We start from the raw sequence: 22,612 nt of genomic DNA on the forward strand, positions 1-22,612 counted from the left end.
CTGTGAGGTGGATGCATTATTTCCGCAAAAGATCTTAGGTCTTTAAGTTCTGTTCGTGAAAAACTGGAGCAAAAACAAAAGGGATCCATTTTATTTTATGTTGAGTGTAACTGAAGTGAGAGAGATCAGTATTTTGCATACAAGGAAAATTTTGTCATGCTTCTGTTTGCTTGGTCTAAATTGATGTTTGAATGAAGAAAACAGACAGGGGTGTTTATATACCTCTGTGTTAAAAACAGTAAGAGTCTAATTAAAGTTTTTGGCAGGATGTTCCCCCGCCAAAGTGTGTCCGTGTTTTGCAATATGTCAGTGGAGCATATTTAGTCCAGACAGACCATTTACTCAATGACGACTTTGAGGAGGAAATGCTGTTTGGAAAATTTTCTTTAGTCTTTGTGCACTTTCGGTCCCTGTTCGGTATTACATAACTGTTTATGTAGGTGGCAGGTTACATGCAACAAACTGTGGATTTTCCTTGGAGGGCTTGGGCCTGATTGACAACAAAAGATAGTAGTGTTATTTAAAAAGGCTCCAAATAATAAGGTGAGGTTTAAATACAATGTCCATGGTTAAGTGTAACGGTTTAATATCTGTGTTCTTTATCTGTACTTCCAACATTTACCTAATATGGGGGCGCCTTGAGATAGGAGTAATCGAAGATTTCGAGATACAAACCATCATCGGGACAATTATGGTCACTTTGCCTTGAGAGCATAAACTCGAGATAAGGGCGTTGTTTGTTGGCTGGGAACCCAATTCAACTAACTTCACAGCAAGCAACAGTTTGGCAAATAGTACACCACTGATAGTAAAGAGTAAGAGGCGTCAAGATGTTTAATGCTACTGCCAGGTGAAGTTTACTGTCAAACGACAACATAAAACAAAGAGATCACCTGTTGTGTATTTAGAACGTAATCTGCTTTGCTTAATCCAACAATGCAAAATGCCATTGATATAAAAACATATTGTACAGTGCCACAAAAATAATGTTCCCCCCCAAATTATATATATATATATTTGCATAGCTTCCCTGCTTTGATATTTAGTATAACTGGCAATGAGTATTTCACATCTCTGTGGTGCTATTCTGACCGTTTTCATTGGAGAATTGTTTTAATTAAGCAACATAGTAGGGTATTCATGGATGCCCTTTTTTAACAACATATCAAAGCATTTCAATCAGATTGAAATCCAGGCTTTGACTGGCCCACTCCAAAACCTTAATTTTTTTTGGTTTTATTCCCTTTTTTTTTTTTTTTTTAAACCATTCAGAAATTGACTTGCTAGTATGTTTTGTATCGTTGGCCTGCTGAAGAACCCAATTATTTGATATTACAAACTCATGGTCAAACAGTCTCCTTCAGGATTTGCTGCGTAAGAGCAGAATTTATGCTTCCATCAATTACAACAATTCATCCAGTCCCTGAAGTCGAAAGCAGCCCCAGACCAATACACTACTACCACCAAGTTTTACTGTTGGTAAGATGGTCTATTTCTGAAATGTTGTCTTACACTGATGTCAGCTGTAACAAGACACACACCTTCCAAAAGTAAAACTTTTTTCCCACCAGTCCATAGAATATCCTCCCAAAAGTCTCGGGATATATTCAGCTGGTTGTTTTCAGTGAGATAAGCCTTTATCTTCTTTTTCATCGCCTGTGTTTTTTGCCTTGCAATTCTGGCATGGGTCCCATTTTTCTCCAGTCTCGTCCTTGTTGAATCATGGACACTGATTTTAACTGAGTTAAGGGAGCCCTGTAGCTCTTTAGATGCTGTCCTGGATTCCTTTTTGACCTCCTGGATGAGTCCTCGCTCTGTTCTTGTGGTAATTTTTGTAACCCAGCCATGTAATTGTCAGGTCGACAAGCCTACATATTTGTAAACTATCTTACCACACTTATGTAGCAAAACAATTAAGCCAGCCAAGATTTTTGGAGTACCAGATTCCCACATACACTGGTGGAACGTAAAAGTCAATAATACATTAATCAACAATCAAACATGTTACTAATAAAGCTAATAAATATATACTGTAACCATCATATTTTCACCTACGCACAATTAATTCATCACTGGGTAAACATTCATTTTCAAGATGCAATCACTCAAATTAAAATACATTGTGTTAATTTGCAAATGGCTCTTGCATTGTAATGGTTATGCGGCTACATTTTGGGCAGACAGCATGGGTTTGATTATCTGCCAGTGTCGCAATACCCAGCCACTGCGGGTCTCCAGCCTCGATAAATATTGGTGGGTTCGTGTCAGGAAGGACATTGGGTGTAATAATTGTGCCAAACAAACTGTTTGAATGACAAGCTGGAGCAACCCCTGATGGGACAAGCTGCCAATCACATGTATCAAGTACTAAATTCCAGAATTTTCCAACTGTTCAATGTTCCTGCTCATTTGTGCTCGTGTGTCGTGTATTAGAACACCACACACAAAGTTATCTCCGCTGAAAATTGGAAGTCTCCTCCCCCGAATCCAGATGAGTTTCTTGGTAACAAGACTAAACTTTGAGAGGCATCATGGTGCCACAGGGCATCCAGACTGACAAAAAAAGAAACAACAAAGAAATAGTAACAATCATTGCCGAAATATAAGACTTCTTTGGTAACTACTTTGCAAAGTTTTTCTGGCATTGTAAAAACATTCAATACAAGCAGCTGTGTAGCTCGATTTGTCTCTGTTAGCAGCATGAGCTTCAAGTCTCTTCTAACTGGTCATCGTTCCGTTTCACATTACAATAACGGAATCAGTGGCTTTGCCGTACTTGTTGTCTAGTGACCATAAACAAGGATTTGCAGTCATATATATTGAACAGGTCAAGGTGACGGTGTTACCAGTTACTTGTCAGTTAATGGGCATGATCTCTCAAAGTGTGGGGCTTAATAACACCACCACCATGTGTACGTCTGGCCAGAATACCGATAATATATCCCAAAGAATGCTGTTGCAGGTTTTTCTGAACTTTTCAATTTTTGCTTCTGTTGAAGAAACGGTCAGCTAGTGGTTAGCACTAAGATTTAGGTTTCGAATCTCAGCTCCAGCCTTCCTGTGTAGAGTTTTTGATGTTTTCCCTACGCATGCATGGGTTTCGGTGGTACTAGGACTTCTTCCCTCATTTAAAAAAAAACAAGCTTGTTAGATTCATTGAAGACTCTTAATGGTCCAGACTGTAGGTGTAAATCCAAGTGCTTGTCTATAGGTTATGTTCCCCTGTGACTGCCTAGTTGTCAGTAACTCATTTGACTTAACTCCAACTAAATTTATGCTGTGGTAGGAAAAGTCATTTATGAAAGAAGAAATAAAATGGAGCAGGAAGGAGAAAAAGCAGCGAGATGGCTTATATGTTGGAAAATAAAATACTTAATACGATATGTAAACTGCAAGACTTGAAGGAATGTACAGAGTACAGAGTACAGCTCGGATAAATATTCGTTTATTTACATCATCATTATACTACATGGTCAACGTGAACATCATAACACTTGGCGAGGATGGAATTTTTCACTTGTGAGCAATGGCTGTGAACAGTTGGTGGTCTTGAGGATTGGCATAATAAAAGCAAATTTTACAGACTGTGTTTGATGGTGATTTTTCAGATTCTGCTGTTGTGCTCTGTTGAAGATGACATAATTTCTCTTCCCAGCTGATCGGTTTCAAAAACTGCATTTGCTTGGGTCTGTCTGCGCCGTCTCTGGACCACCTCGAATATTTGGAGAACCTTTTAAGAAGACAGTGACTGTAAGTGGTGACATGGCTGAGAGAGAATTAAATAGGGGTAAATATGTATATTACCTTGGACTTAGGGATATGGCCTTCTCTGAAGAAACTAATGTGTCCTGTCTCAATTTTAGTGCAGTCCACCACAGTGGATGCAATGTTCTCTGGTGATGGTCCATCACATAGTACACCATCCACCTAACAATATAAAATGTAAGTGTAATTTACCAGCATGCCATTGAAAGTATCGACAAGGAAACTGAAAGAACTAATCTATTACGGCCACCTTATCTCCGAGCTTGGCATAAACTTGGTTGTGGTGGGTCGTGTCTGGTTCTCCTGTAGGGTTGGCTGAGGTCACAGCAACAGGCCCCACCTGAAATTAACACTTATTTACCCTTGTGGGCCCCAATATTACATACTATATAAGCCACAGTTGTCAAACCTGAGGCCCAAGGACCAAATTTGGGCCTCCATATCTTTTTATGTGACCTGCAAAGGGCTGACAATTTTCCTGTTCAATTGTTCACAACCAGTTATCTGTCATATAAAATGATCAAAAGCAAGAGGAGTAGTAATGTGATGGGATAATTCTTCAGATTCACACAATAACAGACTGTACGTAAGCTGGTCTACACACTCACAGAACATCATATTCCAGTGTGGTGTGTGTATTTTCCCTCTAAAATATTTTGCAATATAAAGTATGTGCCAGAGTCACTATTGGCTGGATATTTGTGGCCTAGGGCCCGGCTACAAATTCAGAGACTGGAAAAATTGTGTTTTTTTGTTTTTTTTTTGTCAGAGGTTTGTGTGCCCTGGTGGCTAAGAAAAGGTCTGCCAACAAATGGGACCTCTTGCCAGTTTGAGAGTTTGACATCAAATGAAAAGAATACTCATGTAACTAATAATTATGGTTGGACGATTAGGGCCAAAAATACAAATCATGATTATTATGAATGCTGTTAAAATCACATTTAATAAATACTGTTAGAAATTGATTTCAGTACTTTGATTATTTAACGAACTACCCAAACTCAAGCTTGACTATAACTTAGAAGAACCACCAGAAATCAATTTGAAACATTAAATAATAGTAATGACAGACAGACACACTGACTGACTGACTATATACCTGGCGCTCCGCCAGGCACACCCCAAAAAGTTTCACCACCTGAGGCAGGGGCTAAAGGGTCAGGTATGTGGTTAAAGGTAGTGGCCTTGGCAATCTGACTGATTCGTGAGTATGGCATACCAGACTCTGTTACAGCCTGTTCAGTCCCTGTATGAAAAAGTGTCAGAGTTTTGTCTGAATCGCTGGCAGTAAATTGGATTACACACTGGTGAGGGGTGGACTCTGCCATTTTTGTTGATCACCAACTAACAGAATTTGTAGGTGCAGCGGAGCCATAGACGGGGTCCGGTTTAGGTGGCCTCAGTGTTGCATCTGTGCTTTTTGCAGATGATATGGTTCTGTTGAGTTTACCAAACTGATATCACTAACTCTCACTGGAGCAATTGTCAGATGAGTGTGAAGCAGTTGGGATGAAAATCACCACCTCCAAATCTGAGACCATGGTCCTCAGTCGAAAAAGTGTGTGATCCTGCCCAAAATAGAGCTATCTTGCGGTCTTGTTCACAAGTGTAGAAAGAGTGGAACGGGAGATTGACAGGCAGATTGTTGCAGCGTCTGAAGTGATCCAGAATTTGTATCGGTCCGTGGTGGTGAACGTGGGTATAAACTGAAAGGCAAAGCTCTCAATTTACTCAAGCTACATTCCTACCCTCACGTATGGCCATGAGCTGCGGATCATGACCGAAAGAACATGATCCCAGATATAAGCAGCTGAAATAACTTCCCTTCGTAGTATGTCTGGGCTTTCCTTCAGAGAAGCTTGGTTATAGGGGAGCTTTGTTAATGTTGCATTTTAAACACAAAAAGATGAGCAGTGTGTTCAGCATAAAGCTTTCTGTTCTGAAAGTGAGCCAAACTGAGAATTTAAAGCCAGGCTACGGAACTGTGATATTTGGCATCCTATAACACCATTAGAGAGATTATTTGTTTCACCATTAAAATTAGTCAGTTGAACTGAAAACAATTTTGAGGCCTCTGGAAATCCAACACTTGGAAACAAATAACGTTCGCAAGGTTGTGGTTTGTGGTGATGTCCAAATATATAAAAAAAAACAAAACGTCATGGCAATTTTCATACAATGCTTGTGTTGTTACCTCATTAAGTATGTGTTATGTGGATGTACTGTATGTGAATGCAGGCTTTCTAATATCGACATGGGCTGATTCATGCCTGTTGTTCTTACTAGATCTATGAGGTGGGTGGCCACAGAACAGTCTGGGTTCCTGATTGCAATACTTTGGGGAGTCCCAATGTGTTTGGCAGCATCTCCTAAACCAAATGTGTCCATCCATGGGCCTTTGTAAAAGAAAAGACCATACAGGAGTTTTAGATACAGGAAAAGAAATGGTTTGCATCAAACCATTTGGCCAGTTAAGTGCAATTAATTGGTAATTTATTATATATACCTCCCAAGTGAAATAAAATTATCGAATGACCTGCAGATGCAGCAAAGGAACACGAGAGTTGCAATGCCATATAGATTAGGAGTTATTTCTATTTATAAACATAAGTTCCTCTACATCATAATAAAGGTCCCAGCTGAGCTTGAACATATCACAGATGACTTTGGATGACAGGCAGGGTACAATGTGGACTGGTGACAAATCAATCACTGGGATGGCATTCATAACAATTCGCAATTGAAAGAGTAGAAAGCTCATGCTCACATGCGCACACGCACGCACACACACACACACACACACCACACACACACACACACACACACACACACACACACCTTTAAGTATAACCATGCTTATAGATGACGGCCACGCGGCCTCCATGAAGTCCAGAAGCAAGGGGCTCAGCAGGTGCCGGACTGGGTCAAGCTGCTTGAGGGAGGACAGCCACAGGGACATGGGTCGGTCCTGTGCCTGCTTCTTCACCCTGTGGAAAGGCACAGCTGATTGAGAGCAGCGATTCCAAATACACCATATAAAGTCAAATAGTGGCCTCTCAAGACTTGGTGCCTCGGTTTGTTTCCCTTCAAGAGAAATCTAACAAATGGAGCCACGTTAGGTTGAAACGGGTCAGCTCAACTGGGGCCTGTGCACCATTTAGTAAGCTACACTCTGATTTGAATGCCCTTTCCAGCATGTATGTACACATGTAGGGGAATTGAGTCTCAAGATTGGACTCGAGCCTGATGAAGCAAGTATTGTAGAGGGAGCTCCCCTGAGTCTTGCATTTTCATTCAAGTTTAGATTTTTAAAAAAAGAGAATTAAAGATAGAACCTGTTAACCTCAGACTTTAGCTCAGTGATTCCTAGTCTTTGTTGTCTTGTGTACCCCTTCAACCTACAAACATAGAAGGGAATCCATTTAAAATATTGTTTTCACTGTACTGCCTCTTGTATTTCTTGGCAAGCTCTCCTGAACCGTCCTGTGAATCCAGAGCAAGTCGATGTTTCAGCCATTTATCCATATTTGCCTGCAGGTAGTCAGCTGTTTTGATCTTAGCAAGGCCGTGCTATTGTTTTCATAGGGAACGGAGTTGCAGCGCACACATACCATTTTATAAACGGGGTAATAAAATCACAGAGAATATTTACTTGTTCTGTTTGGGAAGCACAGTTTTAGCTAATCAATAGCTAGTCAAACATGAACCAAACTACCATGTTGGTTATGCATTTAACTGAGGAAAATATTGAGTAATAGACAATACAAAGATTGTTCTTGTACAGATACCATGTATGTTGTGACTGAGCAAGATTTTGACTTGACTTCTAAGTACAATACTGCCTAACCCAAGCAATGACTTGACATGCTTGAAAGTTACTGGAGACTTGATTGGATTGACTTTTGCCACAGTGACTTGGAACATGCTTGTAACTTGTCAGACTTGTCTGCTTGGACCACGTTGTTGATCGATGTTTGTCTGTGACATGCAACATCTGGAAACCTTTGTTCCGCCTCCAAATGCTCTTTGTTACTTCAGAATCAGAAGAATCAGAAAAATAGGAACTGCAAATGTAAGTTGTGCAGTTGTGCATTCTATTCCCAATAAACGACTGGTACTCTGAGGACAAACTCACTTGTATGCTTTGACAACTGCGTCAGGCCTGTTGCAGGCAGCCACCAGCACATAGACAGTGTCAGTTGGCATCCCGCATATTCCACCATTCTTCATAATGTCTGTGGAAGAGATGTGAGAGATGTATTATTAAGTTGGTTCTAAGTGGTACCTTGACTCATGAGTTAAACTTACTGAGTGATCAAATGAGTCACTCAATTTATTCATACACTGGCCTACTACATACTCGCGGTTCGGTACAAGCAGATTCATGTAGTTGTGTACCCCAACACACACTCTTTTCCTTTCTTTTTTTTGTTTTTTTTAATTTGTTTAAATTGGATTAGGTGTTGTGGGGGAAAAATGGGGTTATTTGTGATTTATCCCCGTTTATTCAAAAATTTTTGAGGATTTCAAAATTATATACATAAAGGGATAGGGACCAGGCCGGATGGATTGGGGTTCACTGGATACCAAATAAATATTCCACAAAAAAAGTCTCGAAATGCCATTCATCAAGTTAAGGTCCACAAAACATATAAAGAAAAATAGCACTGAATTGTAAATAAAAAAAATACAAACTAAGTGACAATTAAAAGTCTTCTTGTTTTTATTAAGTGTAGTTATTGTACATCGGATAAGCTGAGTCACAACATCAACTTTCTTTGTGCCTTGAAGGGGAGTGGCCTAATGCGTATTGTCTAAAATGCATGAGTTCCTGGAGTTGACCTAAAGCTCATTATAGCTGCTTGCGAATGTTTTCATATTTTATCCGTCTCTTTGTGCGTACTGTTCATTTAATGACTGAATGTGGATTGGAACTCCACCTTTTTTCACTTCACTCGAGCGCCTACGTATCTGAACCTGTCACGTAACTCAAATTACACCTGGCAAAAACAAAGCAAAAAAAAAAAAAAAAAAACAATTAACAAGCAATGCCTCATAACTAAAAAAAATGTGAGTTAAAGTCCAACTGACACCAAAAGCAAGATTTTTAGTATGTTTTTAATTTAAAAAAAAAAAAAAAAAGGCAGCCGGAATGGACCCATCCGATTTTTCACCACACGACATGATTTTGACGTATATGACTTTTTGAAACTCCCGACACGAAAATCCTCTCGAGGGATTTGTTTTGGAGAAGAAGCAGAAAGTGACATTATTTGTAAATGCCCACTCAGGTGGATTCGTGTGTTTATACCAGTTTTACCTGCAGGAAGGTAGCTCTTTGTTCCTTCGTGTTAGCCAAAATGCCGGCACACTGTATTGCTGGATATTGCTCGAACACTTGGGAGGATGGATTCACTCTTCACACATTTCCAAAAGACCCGGTTCGTCGGGAAAAATGGATTGTGCAGGTGCAAAGGACGAGAGCTTTGTGGGTTTCCAAATGACGGGTAGGTGTATAAAGAGCTATTTAAAAAATACAATAGTTGGGGGGATGGGCGGTGGCGATAACACGGCGTTGTTCATCGCCGCCACCGTCGGCGTTGTTCCTCCGACAGTGTTGTTCACCGCTGCCACGCAAGTGGGTTGGGCGGGGAGATAGTTTGGCCGCACATGGGTCCTCCTGAGTACACTACTTACTGTCATACATACTGTCGGGGAGTCTGTTATCAGTTATAAGTGATCCGCCTATCATCTAAATATGGCTCGAAACGATAGGGTAATATTTTGCCCTTCATTCGACTGTAAGATGTTCTCTTCTTGAAGTGTATTTTGTATTTATAAATGTATTTTTCATTACAATATCTATTTTCAAATGTTTATAGGGATGTCAGTTGGGCTTTAAGGTAAGAAAAAAAATACATAAAATTTCATTGTATGTACCTACCTGCAATTTGTTGAACGGATGTGGCCTTTTGAGCTGGCAGATGTGGGCAGATATGTACACCACCTCCAACCCCGCTCAGTCTTATCAAAGGTTTCCCAAGAGGAATCTGAGGAGACTGGAAGGTGCTGTTGGAAATGTGAGCTACAAAACAATAAAAACTGACAAGGCCAAAAATAATGATGACTCCGATGTCATAACCATAAGGTTGCATGTCAAGCGCATCCAGCAGGAAGCTGATGATGATGAGCTGGAAGGTGAGTGCGTAGACAAACCAGGTGACATTGACAAACAGCGCTGCGACCATCACCAAAAGGTTAAACATCAGGAAACCAATAATGCCGACTGCCACGTTAAAGCCTCTCAAATCGGCGTACAGCCCTCCATATCGTGTCAAGCCCCACACTGTCCACATAACGCCATACAGGAGGAAAACGGTGCCCTCGAAGGTTTTTCCTTGGGAGAAAGCGACTGAGCCGCAGAGTAACTGCAGAAGTCCCCCAGTGACCACCGTCCAGGGGAGCACCAGCACAGACAATGCTGCCCCATCCCCGACAGTGGCTGTCATAGCAAAAGCAGCCAACACGTTGCACGCGTGACCTAATACTTCGGCATCTGCATATTTAGAGTACCCCAAATGAGGTGCACAGGGGTCCTTGTCATGGTCTCGGAGAGTAAAGCCATTCATCCTTGTTACTAAAGCTTTAAAAAGGCTTTGACCCTCAGGGACTCTTTGAGTAGCGACTGTGTTATATGTTGTTATTAAAAGCATACAAGCAGAACTGATAAACATAACCGCTTGTACACCCTGACTTCCTCTCCCGAAGAAACCCTGAGGTTGCGAGGCAATGGCTAAACAATAAGCCACAAATAATAGATGGTAGAGCGCTTCCAGCAAGTTCTTCAGGCAGTTGAACAGAGTCAGGACAAAGAAGAGCACAGAGAAGACGATTGGGAAGGGAATTGGCGAGATTGGTTCAATGGAGTAGAACGACAGGAAACCACTGTAGCCCTCAGCAAATTTCAGCACTGCTTCAAATCCGTAAAAAGTAGCAGAGAGTGGGTCCATGGCTCGATAGAAGACCAGGCACATGCCGACCTGGAACACACCGGCAGTCCACAGCCAGGGGACGTGGCCAACAGACAGTCGAGGGACCACACCAAACAGAGGGCAGGCTAACACCGAGGCCGACAGCAAGTTCATCACCACGCCCACTGACACTGCCTCGTCACACCCGTGCAGTGTGTCAGTCTTCAGCTTGGCTTTTGTCTTTGTGCCAGTCCCTGGTAGTTCCACTTTCCTCTGTGTAATAGCGGACAAGAAATGCCCCAGACAAAAGTAAATACACGCCACACAGACAAGAAGGTAGTTTGCAGCTGCGGCAGACCGGCCGAAACCTTCAGCCGACAGGCTGGCGATTTGATGCGCACAAGCTAAGCTCATGTTGATGGCAATAACAAAAAAAAGCACATTTCTGACCAGCAGAGCAATGCCGGCGATGACAAACAGGGCCAAGGCAAAGGCAGCAAAGCCAGGGACTAAAGAGGATCTTAGGTCTTCACTCTCAAGCACCCCCTGTCCTGTTAGGATGTAGACCAGACTTGTGGCACACCACAGGGCCGAGACTGTCAGACACAGGGTTGAGAACAACTGCACTCTGGACAGAATCCGGCATACACCTTTAATAGAAAGCACATCACAATTTATTAGGCAATTATTTAAAGAGTTTTTAATAGAGAGAATCAATAGCTGGATACAATTTATAACAAACCTGCATAAGCTGTGATGACAGCAGCGACAAGCAGCAGAAATCCCAGTGCAGTATGAGGGATGAAGTCATTTTTAGGTAAGCTGCCATAGTTGTGTACCAAAAGTAGGAGAGAACCTAAGGACAAAAGGATAAAGCATTTTGATTCAATCCGCAGACAGCATGATTTTGACAGTGTTGACACAATAAAAACATTTAAAAAATTGATTTGTGTAAATGACAATACAAATAGTAGCGCAGTGTACATAAAGTTAGTGGCACAGAAGGGGAAGGGTTAGCACAAGTGGCTCACAGTTCTGAGGACCAAACCAGGCACTAAAACTAAAATCCCTAAAACATGTATTAATTGTAGACTCTAAATTGCCTCTAGTGTGATCATGAGTGTGACTGTTCTCTGTCTCTGTGTGCCCTGCGATTGGCTGGAAACCAGTTCAGGGCGTACCCTGCCTCCTGCCCGTTGACAGCTGGGATAGGCTGCAGCAATACCCGTGACCCTTGTGAGGATAAGCGGCTAAGAAAATGGATGGATGAATGTGTTGGTTTTCGCCGGGCACTCTGGTTTCCAGCTATATCCTCAAAACATGCATTTTGTATTGTTTAAAGACTCTAAATTGCCCGCAGGTGTGAATGTGAGTGGGAATGATTGTTTGTTTTCTATGTGCCCTGCGATTGGCTGGTGACCGATCCAGGGTGTACCCCGCCTCTCGCTCGAAGATGTCTGACGGTTGCGAAGGTAAATGGAACGAAAGACAACATTAATGCGACAATGTTGATTGAGTACAAACATATGTTCAAATAATTTATAACAGCAACATCTTTTATAACATGAGATTGATCTCATCTTTTTGTCTGATAACTTGGCAAAAACTGTTTTGATTAGTTAGCTCACATGAACATGTCATTCAAAGCGTTCAGACTTTATATGACCATGCGGTATTTATAATAATGTAAATAACCGATACATTGCGTTCTCATAATACACAAAATCTTAATTAAAATAAAGTAACACAGTATTTAAAATATTTTGCCGCAAAATTGCATTTTATCAAAATGTTGCATTTTGAAGGGCACATCCTTGTCTTGGTTGATACAAATAATAACAAACAATATTTGATCCTCAATATTCATATAATGGTCTGAAAAATAGATAACTATAACTAAATACAATATATAGGAAAATAATGAAATGTGTTTTTCCCAAAACTGCTTTCGTTTGAAAAGACTTATTGTTTTTCAATTGTTATCCAACTATATGTAATTAAAAGTATACAAGCAGAAGGTTTAAGCAATAATAAGCCTTCTATTAAATGTTAGCACTTAATTCATATGGATGTGAAATATTATCTTTGAAGTGTATAAAAATGGCTTACCACCAGAGATGCCCAGTATGCCAACGGGCTCATGCGGCTGAGCCATTGCAGAGAGAAAAGTGGAAAGACGCCCCACTCGGCTGCATTTTATATGAGTGACGTCATGCAGACGTCACACCCACAATTACCATATTATGAGGAAACAACGTTAAATACTATGCAAGCTTGTGAAATAGCTTCATTTTTCAATGCATCCGTTATTTTTGTGCTTCTTTCGTTCACTGCTGTTTTCAAATATTATTAGCAATCCTAAACTTATAATAATCATCAAATTAATATTAGTAGCAACTCTTAATGAAACTACTACTAAATAATAAAAATAATATAATGAAAGTCAAAATTTTGCTGAATTGTTACGGAGATGTTTCAGGTCAGAATTTCTACATTGTCATTTATTCATTGTTGTGAAAAGGAGTTGAGTGGGGATATGATCAGCTTCACATTAACATCAACATAACTGACTGTAAGATATATCCCTGTATTGCCAATATTTATATCCATCCATCCATCCATCCATCCATCCATCCATCCATTTTCTTTGCCACTTATCCTCACGAGGGTTGCTGGAGCCTATCCCAGCTGTCAACAGCCAGGAGGCAAGGTACACCCTGAACTGGTTGACAGTCAATCGCAGGGCACATGGAGACAGACAACACTCGCACTCACAATCACACCGAGGGGCAATTTAAAGTCTCTAATGAATGCATGTTTTTTGGGGATGTGGGAGGAAACCGGAGTGCCCAGAGAAAACCCACACAGGCACGAGGAGAACATGCAAACTCCACGCAGGCGGGGCCGGGATCGAACACGGGTCCTCAGAACTGTGAGGCCAACGCTTTACCAGCTGATCCACCATTCTACCCCAGTATTCATAATGGTGTCTAATGGTGATGATATAGAAAAGTTGTATCAACATAAGGCGGCACGTGTGGAGTTTGCATGTTCTCCTCGTGCCTGCTGGCCTCCTGGTTTTCTCTGGGAACTCCTGTTTCCTCCCACATCCCAAAAACATGCAACATTAATTGGACACTCGAAATGTGATTGCGAGTGTGGCTGTTTGTCTCTATGTGCCCTGCGATTGGCAGGCAACCAGTTCAGGGTGTACCCCGCCTCCTTCCTGTTGACAGCTGGGATAGGCTCCAGCACTCCCAGCTACCCTCATGAGGATAAGTGGCAAAGAAAATGGATGGATGGACGGATGTATCAACATAGAAATAGAGGTTACTCCTGTCAAATTGATACAACAATGAGCAAATATAAATTACATAAATGTATAATGTGTGTCTTTAGCACTATTTAAATTTGTGTACAAGTCTCAAAGAAATATCGATAAAGAAATGCCGTACTCTTTAAAATCTCTGTGAATTTAAAATAGCGACACACTGATACCAAGCAATCATAAAAGTGAGCATGAAACAAGAGAAAAACACACAAAATGCTGAAAATCATAAAAGTACAACAGTTGCATTGTTCATTGGACACCAGAAACTACGAGGAATGACTCAGCGTATTCACGAAGGATCAGGTAGGAAAAAGTGGGCTCCTGCGAATGGCGTGAGGTCATCCCGGTGGGTGGAGCCCGGAGAAGCAAATAATAAGAGTGTGGACACCCTCACAAGTGTCACATCTCTCCTTGGGGAGTGGACGCATTACACACGTCACGTCTGCGACCTGTTCCAAGGTGAGACTCTTTTGCATTTTAGCAGATGGGAACTCTCAAACGGTTGTTATTGAGTTAGTATATTTGTCTGGCGTTTGAACTGTGTCTAAAAATATCTGTTTCATAACATTTTTTTGTTTCTTCTTAAAATTCTTAAATGATGAACAGATGGTGTCATATTGCTTTGATATATTACTTGCTTAAAGTTGTTGTCTTTGCTTTGTATATATATATATATAAAATACAGCAAAAAATTTTGTATCCAAAGCTTCACCACATTAAACAATACAAAACAAATATCTTTCTTGCTACTCATTTATCCATTTTCCAGTGTATGATTGGCGGTAGTTTTCTCTAGTTCTATCTGCCTTACAAAACTCCCTAAAATGCAAAATAATGAGGAAAATCTAGTGTAGACTTATAAAAACACCAATAACATTTTGAAAAGTGCAATGTGTTACAAGGTTATGTTGTTGTTGACCTTAAGCGATGCGTGTGTGTGTGTGTGTGTGTTTAGCAGCGGCATGGCAAAGCGGGTAGCAGTCATTCTGTCGGGATGCGGAATCTACGATGGCACAGAGATCCACGAGGCTTCCGCTGTCCTCGTTCATCTGAGTCGCGCTGGAGCACAAGTGAGACGTTTCGTATCAACTTCCACACTTAGGTGGCAAAAGTACAGGGCTCAGTTTGAACTGAAGCCAAAATGTATATACAGAGGTACACGTAACCTGCCGCACATGTTTTTCAAGATATCAAGCTACGAACAATCATTCGGATGATTTTTTTTTTCTTTGACTTACGACCGTGAAATTCAAGTAAGAGTGCTGAACAGTGGCGACGGCGTCAGAATCTTACCAGATTATTCCCAAAATGGGTTTTCAAGCTGTTTATTGTCAATCTCGGTTTACCGTCAAAAAAACCTTAAAACAAAGAGCAGCCCCAATGTGTTTTAGTCTGCTCGCTAATGCTAGCATAGTTAATGATTGGCATCTATTCGTCTGTATTATACCCCTTTAAGAAAAGGATATTTAAACACAAACGGTGCAGGAACAGAAGTAGAAAGACAATATAACCCGACACATAGACTGTAGTCTTTGTCCTCTGCAAAGAGTGACAATATGAATCCAATTTGAGTTCTAAGCAGGACATGCCCGACTGGTATGTGATTGGTTGCGGCAACCATTCAGGAAAGTGTGAAGAATTTAATTGGCCTTTGTGCTGCCCCAGTTGCCCATGGCACACATGCCAGAATGAGAATGTGAATCAAAATTAATGACAAAATGTAACAAAAACCGTTTAATCATTTTAAATTTGATTTAATGATGTGATATTGTTTTTGGTTATACATACTGCACTTGATAAAATGGCGTCATGAATGGGCAATACCTTGCTTTTCCAGTTTTGCCTTTGTCAATAATTATTGATCCTGGCTGGCTGTCGATAGGTCGGTCAGTCATTAAATAAAAATGTCAACCATGGTTGGCATGATCTTTGTCACAATTTACGTCTTTTTTATGTGGTGTCAGAAATTGATTAAAGTAAATGATCCTATTTTAACTGAGTATTAAAAATATCATTTTTTTTAAATTTGATTTTCTGAAGTCACGTAGGTGCTTTGACATGTGTAAAACATTTCTCACAACAATGTGTACAAATAGGAATACTCCAAGTATGACCAGCAAAAGTCAGTCTCTTGCACAAAATCCTTTGTTCCTTTCATAAGTATATACAGTATATACTGTACATGTATACATCAGAATGTCAAGTCTGCATGTCATTGTGTACAAATAAGTCAAATTGCTGTGTACTCTAAGGGGATGTTCTGGTGAAAACTTTTGAAAATTAGTTGTAAAGGTAAGGTAGTGAAGGGGCAGCATGGTGGATCAGCTGGTAGCGCGTTGGGCTCACAGTTCTGAGGTCCCGGGTTCAATCCCCGACCCGTCTGTGTGGATATTTGCATGTTCTCCCCCTGCCTGCGTGGGTTTCCTCTGGGCACTCCGGTTTCCTTCCACATTCAAAAAACATGCAACATTAATTGGACGCTCTAAAATTGCCCCTAGGTGTGATTGGGAGTGCGGCTGTTTGTCTCGATGTGCCCTACGATTGGCTGGGAACCAGTTCAGGGTGTACCCCGCCTCCTGCCCGTTGACAGCTGGGATAGGCTCCAGCACCCCCCGTGACCCTCGTGAGGATAAGCGGTGAAGAAAATGGATGGATCGTGGTAGTGCATGGGAACTATTAATTGATAAACAGTGTCCAAAATTGTCATTTATACTTGCACGTGCACACATAGCAGCTAAATGATGCTCAAGCAGCTGCCCGAACCTCAAAAAAAGTGCAATTTTTCACTGCAGTTAATTATTTTTATTCATTTCGAAATATTTCAAAGAATAATTACTTTCTCTTTTATCAGTTTATTTGAATTGTTTTGAAATCTGACGAGGCAATGCTCCCACCTTGACCGAGGCCCACGACCCCCTACCACTTTCTCCTTCCAAAACCCTGTCATTTGAACAGGGGTGTATTGACTTTTTACATGTACTGTTGCCTGACTTGATCTCCTTTATCAATAGTAATATTATTGATTTTGTGAACAGAAATGGTTTTCAGACTTTGTTACTTTCCACCACTGCTTTCAAAATGTTGCTTTTGTGTAGCTGCACGTTAAAGGCTGAAATCCCTCCTCTAGGTGCAGATGTTTGCACCAAACCAAGACCAGATGCATGTTATCAATCATTGTGATGGGAAGCCTTTGGATGGCAAGAGAAACGTCCTGCAGGAGAGCGCCCGCATCGCCAGGGGTGACATCACGGATTTGGCCAAGTTAGACGTTTTAGAGTTTCATGCTGTCATCATCCCTGGTGAGGTCTCATCGTTTACATTTTATGCATACAGTAGTTCATCTCCTGCTCATGTGGAAGGTTGCTTGTCGAATTTGCCCTGTGATTAAATAACACACCCGTCCAGTTTATGAATCTAACGATACTCCAAAGTTAAGATTCGATGCGTAGCTCAATTTCTGACTCAGAGTACCATACAGTAGACGGTTGTAAATTTTAAGACATCATTGGATAAATTAATGCATATAGTGATATTCTAAATTTATACAATATTACGTAGACTATATTGATTCATTCAAGTAAAATATTATATTTGTAATACATAGACTGGATCAATATCTTAAATACATTTGTCATAGTGGACTGCTTGCGTTTTCTTCTGTGTCCCTCTTGAATTCATTTCGGGCTAATTCCGGGTTTATTTGCCGCGTGAAAATTTTCGACACAAATGCTGGCGAATTGTGTCGTCGACTACACAATTTCCATCTTGGTTTTCAACAGGCTAGCTGAAATTTCTCAGCAAAATGTAATTACAGAGTTACAAGTCATATTACCCATGTGTCTTCCTCTAATGAACAATCGAACAGAACCAGCAATAGGTGCAGACACAGATTTGCTTACCGGTACTAGAAAAACTTGCTACATGAGATGCGGCAGCAGGTGACTTGTTGTTTTGGATTCAATCTAGATCTACATTTTTTTTTTTAGATACAACTTCATTTTGTTCTATGACCACATTCATATCTCTAAAATACTTGAACCAAATACAAGTAAAAATTGCTAGGCTGGCATCAGCTCCGGTAAGTTCAAGTGGAGTTAAAACTTGGTCTGTGTGAGCAAGAATTTGATGCAATAAAGAAGAAATTCCATATTCTGGTGCTCTCGTTCAGGTGGTTTTGGTGTGGCAAAAAACCTCAGTGATTGGGGAACCAAGAATAAGGAGTTCACCATCAAGCCAGAGGTGGAGAAGACCCTGAAGGATTTCCACAAAGCGGGAAAGCCCATGGCCATGTGTTGCATCTCTCCAGTCCTTGCTGCCAAAATCCTGCCTGGTTGCGAACTCACAGTGGGGCAAGATAAAGAAAGCGACGCGTGAGTGACTGAATTTGTCATCATCAAGACAAATGTGGCAACTGGCGAGTTTTAAAAGGCTCGGTTTCATCCCTCCCAGGTGGCCGTACGCCCGGACTGCCGGCGCCTTGCGGGAGATGGGCTGCAAACACGTGAATAAAGAAGCGGAGCAAGCGCACGTGGACGTCAAACACAAACTCGTCACCTCTCCGGCTTTCATGTCCAACGCTCCCATTCACAAGATCTTTGATGGAATCGGCGTATTGGTTAAAGAAACGCTGAAACTTGCTTAAGAGGTCACCACAGTCATGTGTGGGCGCGGATTGCTTTTACTTTGACTTTCCCCTCCAAATACAGTAAATACAGGACATCCTCTTATTGAAACATTTCAAATGTTTGTGTATTTTCAACATAAATGTTGGCAAACCAAACTATTGATTTGATTTCTTTCTCATTAGGGAGTTCATATAAAGCCTTGTTTTCTGATGACAGTTGATTTAGAAGCTCAAATCAAATGAAAATGCTCCATATAATTACATCAGTTGGAATAAATGTTAATATAAAAAGTACAAGTATAAATAACAAGCTTGGGGATTAATTGGGCCATTCACAGTGTACTCTGCATAATAACATTAATACTTATTGTTATTATTAACAAAGGACACCCTTTCCTTCATGCTCGTTTGTATTTCTATGGTATTTTTGCTAAAACAGTAGTCATCAACTTTGAAAAACGTCTCATTAAAAACTTCTCTGACTTCTTTTTGGAAGCACGAGACAATTATTTTTACTTAAACCATAACCTTAAAATCATTGAGCATTTGGTGATGTCGGAGACACATTCATTCTATTTTCATGTGTGACCATTCATGTTATTAATAATATAATTTTGAAAGTTGGGACATTTAATTCAATGGAAATTTCCAGAAAAAGCAGATATAAACTAAATATTTGTGAACATGTGATTCAGTCTACCACAGTGGATTTATTATTTTATCGAATTTTTTTGCCATACAGTATTAAAGAATCTTCTTCTTTTCCTTTCGGCTTGTCCCGTTAGGGGTCGCCACAGCGTGTCATCTTTTGCCATCTTAGCCTATCTCCTGCATCTTCCTCTCGAACCCCAACTGCCCTCATGTCTTCCCTCACCACATCCATAAACCTTCTCTTTGGTCTTCCTCTCGCTCTTTTGCCTGGGAGCTCCATCCTCAGCATCCTTCTACCAATATACTCACTCTCTCGCCTCTGAACATGTCCAAACCATCGAAGTCTGCTCTCTCGAATCTTGTCTCCAAAACATCCAGCTTTAGCCGTCCCTCGAATGAGCTCATTTCTAATCCTATCCAACCTGGTCACTCCGAGCGAGAACCTCAACATCTTCATTTCTGCCACCTCCATTTCAGCTTCCTGTCGTTTCTTCAGTGCCACCGTCTCTAATCCGTACATCATGGCCGGCCTCACCACTGTTTTGTAAACTTTGCCCTTCATCCTAGCAGAGACTCTTCTGTCACATAACACACCAGACACCTTTCGCCAGCTGTTCCAACCTGCTTGGACCCGTTTCTTCACTTCCTGACCACACTCTCCATTGCTCTGTATTGTTGACCCCAAGTATTTGAAGTCGTCCACCCTCGCTATCTCTTCTCCCTGTAGCCTCACTCTTCCCCCTCCACTTTTCTCATTCACGCACATATATTCTGTTTTACTTCGGCTAGTCTTCATTCCTCTCCTTTCCAGTGCATGTCTCCATCTTTCCAATTGTTCCTCTGCATGCTCCCTGCTTTCACTGCATATGACAATATCATCTGCGAACATCATGGTCCAAGGGGATTCCAGTCTAACCTCATCTGTCAGCCTATCCATTACCACTGCAAACAGGAAGGGGCTCAGAGCTGATCCCTGATGCAGTCCCACCTCCACCTTAAATTCCTCTGTCACACCTAAGGCACACCTCACCATTGTTCTGCTGCCATCATACATGTCCTGTACTATTTTAACATACTTCTCTGCCACACCAGACTTACGCATGCAGTACCACAGTTCCTCTCTTGGTACTCTGTCATAGGCTTTCTCTAGATCCACAAAGACACAATGTAGCTCCTTCTGACCTTCTCTGTACTTTTCCACGAGCATCCTCAAGGCAAATAATGCATCTGTGGTACTCTTTCTAGGCATGAAACCATACTGTTGCTCGCAGATACTTACTTCTGTCCTGAGTCTAGCCTCCACTACTCTTTCCCATAACTTCATTGTGTGGCTCATCAACTTTATTCCTCTATACTTCCCACAGCTCTGAACATCCCCTTTGTTCTTAGAAATGGGAACTAGAACACTTTTCCTCCATTCTTCAGGCATCTTTTCGCCCGCTAGTATTCTGTTGAATAAGTTGGTCAAAAACTCCACAGCCATCTCTCCAAATTGCTTCCATACCTCTACCGGTATGTCATCAGGACCAACTGCCTTTCCATTTTTCATCCTTTGTAGTGCCTTTCTGACTTCCCCCTTAGTAATCATTTCCACTTCCTGGTCCTTCACTCTTGCCTCTTCAACTCTTCCTTCTCTCTCATTTTCTTCATTCATCAACTTCTCAAAGTATTCTTTCCATCTATTTAGTACACTACCGGCACCAGTCAACACATTTCCATCTCTATCCTTAATCACCCTTACCTGCTGCACATCCTTCCCATCTCTATCCCTCTGTCTGGCCAACCTGTAGAGATCCTTTTCTCCTTCTTTCGTGTCCAACCTGGTGTACATGTCTTCATATGCCTCTTGTTTAGCCTTTGCCACCTCTACCTTTGCCCTACGTTGCATCTCGATGTACTCCTTTCGCCTCTCCTCAGTCCTCTCAGTATCCCACTTCTTCTTCGCTAATCTCTTTCCTTGTATGACTCCCTGTATTTGGGGTTCCACCACCAAGTCTCCTTCTCCCCTTTCCTACCAGATGACACACCAAGTACTCTCCTGCCTGTCTCTCTGATCACCTTGGCTGTCGTCGTCCAGTCTTCCGGGAGCTTCGGTTGTCCATCGAGAGCCTGTCTCACCTCTTTCCGGAAGGCCGCACGACATTCTTCCTTTCTCAGCTTCCACCACATGGTTCTCTGCTCTACCTTTGTCTTCTTAATCTTCCTACCCACCACCAGAATCATCCTACATACTACCATCCTATGCTGTCGAGCTACACTCTCCCCTACCACTACTTTACAGTCAGTAACCTCCTTCAGATTACATCGTCTGCACAAAATATAATCTACCTGCGTGGTTCTACCTCCGCTCTTGTAGGTCACTATATGTTCCTCCCTCTTCTGGAAATAAGTGTTCACTACAGCCATCTCCATCCTTTTTGCAAAGTCCACCACCATCTGCCCTTCAAAGTTCCTTTCCTGGATGCCGTACTTACCCATCACTTCTTCATCGCCCCTGTTTCCTTTACCAATATGTCCATTACAATCTGCACCAATCACAACTCTCTCGCTGTCTGGGATGCTCAGAACTACTTCATCTAGTTCCTTCCAGAATTTCTCTTTCAACTCTAGGTCACATCCTACCTGTGGTGCATAGCCGCTAACCACATTATACATAACACCCTCAATTTCAAATTTTAGTCTCATCACTCGATCTGATACTCTTTTTACCTCCAAGACATTCTTAGCCAGCTCTTCCTTTAAAATAACCCCTACTCCATTTCTCTTCCCATCTACTCCGTGGTAGAATAATTTAAACCCTGCTCCCAAACTTCTAGCCTTACTACCTTTCACCTGCTCTCTTGGATGCACAGAATATCAACCTTTCTCCTAATCATCATGTCAACCAACTCCTGTGCTTTTCCTGTCATAGTCCCAACATTCAAAGTCCCTACACTCAGTTGTAGGCTCTGTGCATTCCTCTTTTTCTTCTGACGCTGGATCCGGTTTCCTCCTCTTCTTTGTCTTCGACCCACAGTAGCTGAATTTCCACCGACGCCCTGCAGGTTAGCAGTGCCGGGGGCGGGCGTTGTTAACCCGGGCCACGACCGATCCGGTATGGGATTCTTTAGATGAACGCTCATATTTGTTTGGCACAGTTTTTACGCCGGATGCCCTTCCTGACGCAACCCTCTGCATTTATCCGGGCTTGGGACCGGCCTACAGATTGCACTGGTTTGTGCCCCCATAGGGCTGCATTATACAGTATTAAAGAATCACATTTAATATTCA

The 22,612-nt window shown here is 41.5% G+C and overlaps 2 protein-coding genes across 2 annotated transcripts; one reads left to right on the forward strand and one right to left on the reverse strand.

Annotated features, from left to right (window-relative positions):
- Positions 1-3,604: 3,604 nt before the first annotated feature.
- Positions 3,605-12,891, reverse strand: si:ch211-153b23.4 (uncharacterized protein LOC335392 homolog). The gene is made up of 9 exons (XM_061835681.1): positions 12,846-12,891; positions 11,479-11,592; positions 9,710-11,386; positions 7,901-8,000; positions 6,604-6,752; positions 6,049-6,161; positions 4,016-4,105; positions 3,805-3,927; positions 3,605-3,730 (listed from the first exon to the last, which is right to left on the reverse strand). Exons 1-9 carry the CDS (start codon positions 12,889-12,891, stop codon positions 3,605-3,607), a joined length of 2,538 nt encoding a protein of 845 aa, XP_061691665.1.
- Positions 12,892-14,497: 1,606 nt separating this feature from the next.
- Positions 14,498-18,754, forward strand: si:ch211-153b23.5 (uncharacterized protein LOC321177 homolog). Its single transcript, XM_061835162.1, has 5 exons — positions 14,498-14,526; positions 15,023-15,137; positions 17,195-17,366; positions 18,236-18,437; positions 18,517-18,754. Exons 2-5 carry the CDS (start codon positions 15,030-15,032, stop codon positions 18,707-18,709), a joined length of 675 nt encoding a protein of 224 aa, XP_061691146.1. The 5' UTR covers positions 14,498-14,526; positions 15,023-15,029; the 3' UTR covers positions 18,710-18,754.
- Positions 18,755-22,612: the final 3,858 nt, after the last annotated feature.

Source organism: Syngnathoides biaculeatus, chromosome 11 (genome assembly GCF_019802595.1).
Source record: "Syngnathoides biaculeatus isolate LvHL_M chromosome 11, ASM1980259v1, whole genome shotgun sequence".
NCBI lineage: Eukaryota > Metazoa > Chordata > Actinopteri > Syngnathiformes > Syngnathidae > Syngnathoides > Syngnathoides biaculeatus.

Excerpts from the sequence above, each read along its gene's own strand:
- si:ch211-153b23.4 (XM_061835681.1), bottom strand. The coding sequence starts at position 12,891 with ATGGCTCAGCCGCATGAGCCCGTTGGCATACTGGGCATCTCTGGTG. Across the intron at positions 6,162-6,603 it reads AAGCATGGTTATACTTAAAG|GCCCATGGATGGACACATTT; the intron begins GTGTGTGTGTGT and ends TCTTTTACAAAG. Across the intron at positions 3,731-3,804 it reads GCCATATCCCTAAGTCCAAG|GTTCTCCAAATATTCGAGGT; the intron begins GTAATATACATA and ends TCTTCTTAAAAG.
- si:ch211-153b23.5 (XM_061835162.1), top strand. The coding sequence starts at position 15,030 with ATGGCAAAGCGGGTAGCAGTCATTCTGTCGGGATGCGGAATCTACGAT. Across the intron at positions 15,138-17,194 it reads TGAGTCGCGCTGGAGCACAA|GTGCAGATGTTTGCACCAAA; the intron begins GTGAGACGTTTC and ends TCCCTCCTCTAG. Across the intron at positions 18,438-18,516 it reads CAAGATAAAGAAAGCGACGC|GTGGCCGTACGCCCGGACTG; the intron begins GTGAGTGACTGA and ends CATCCCTCCCAG.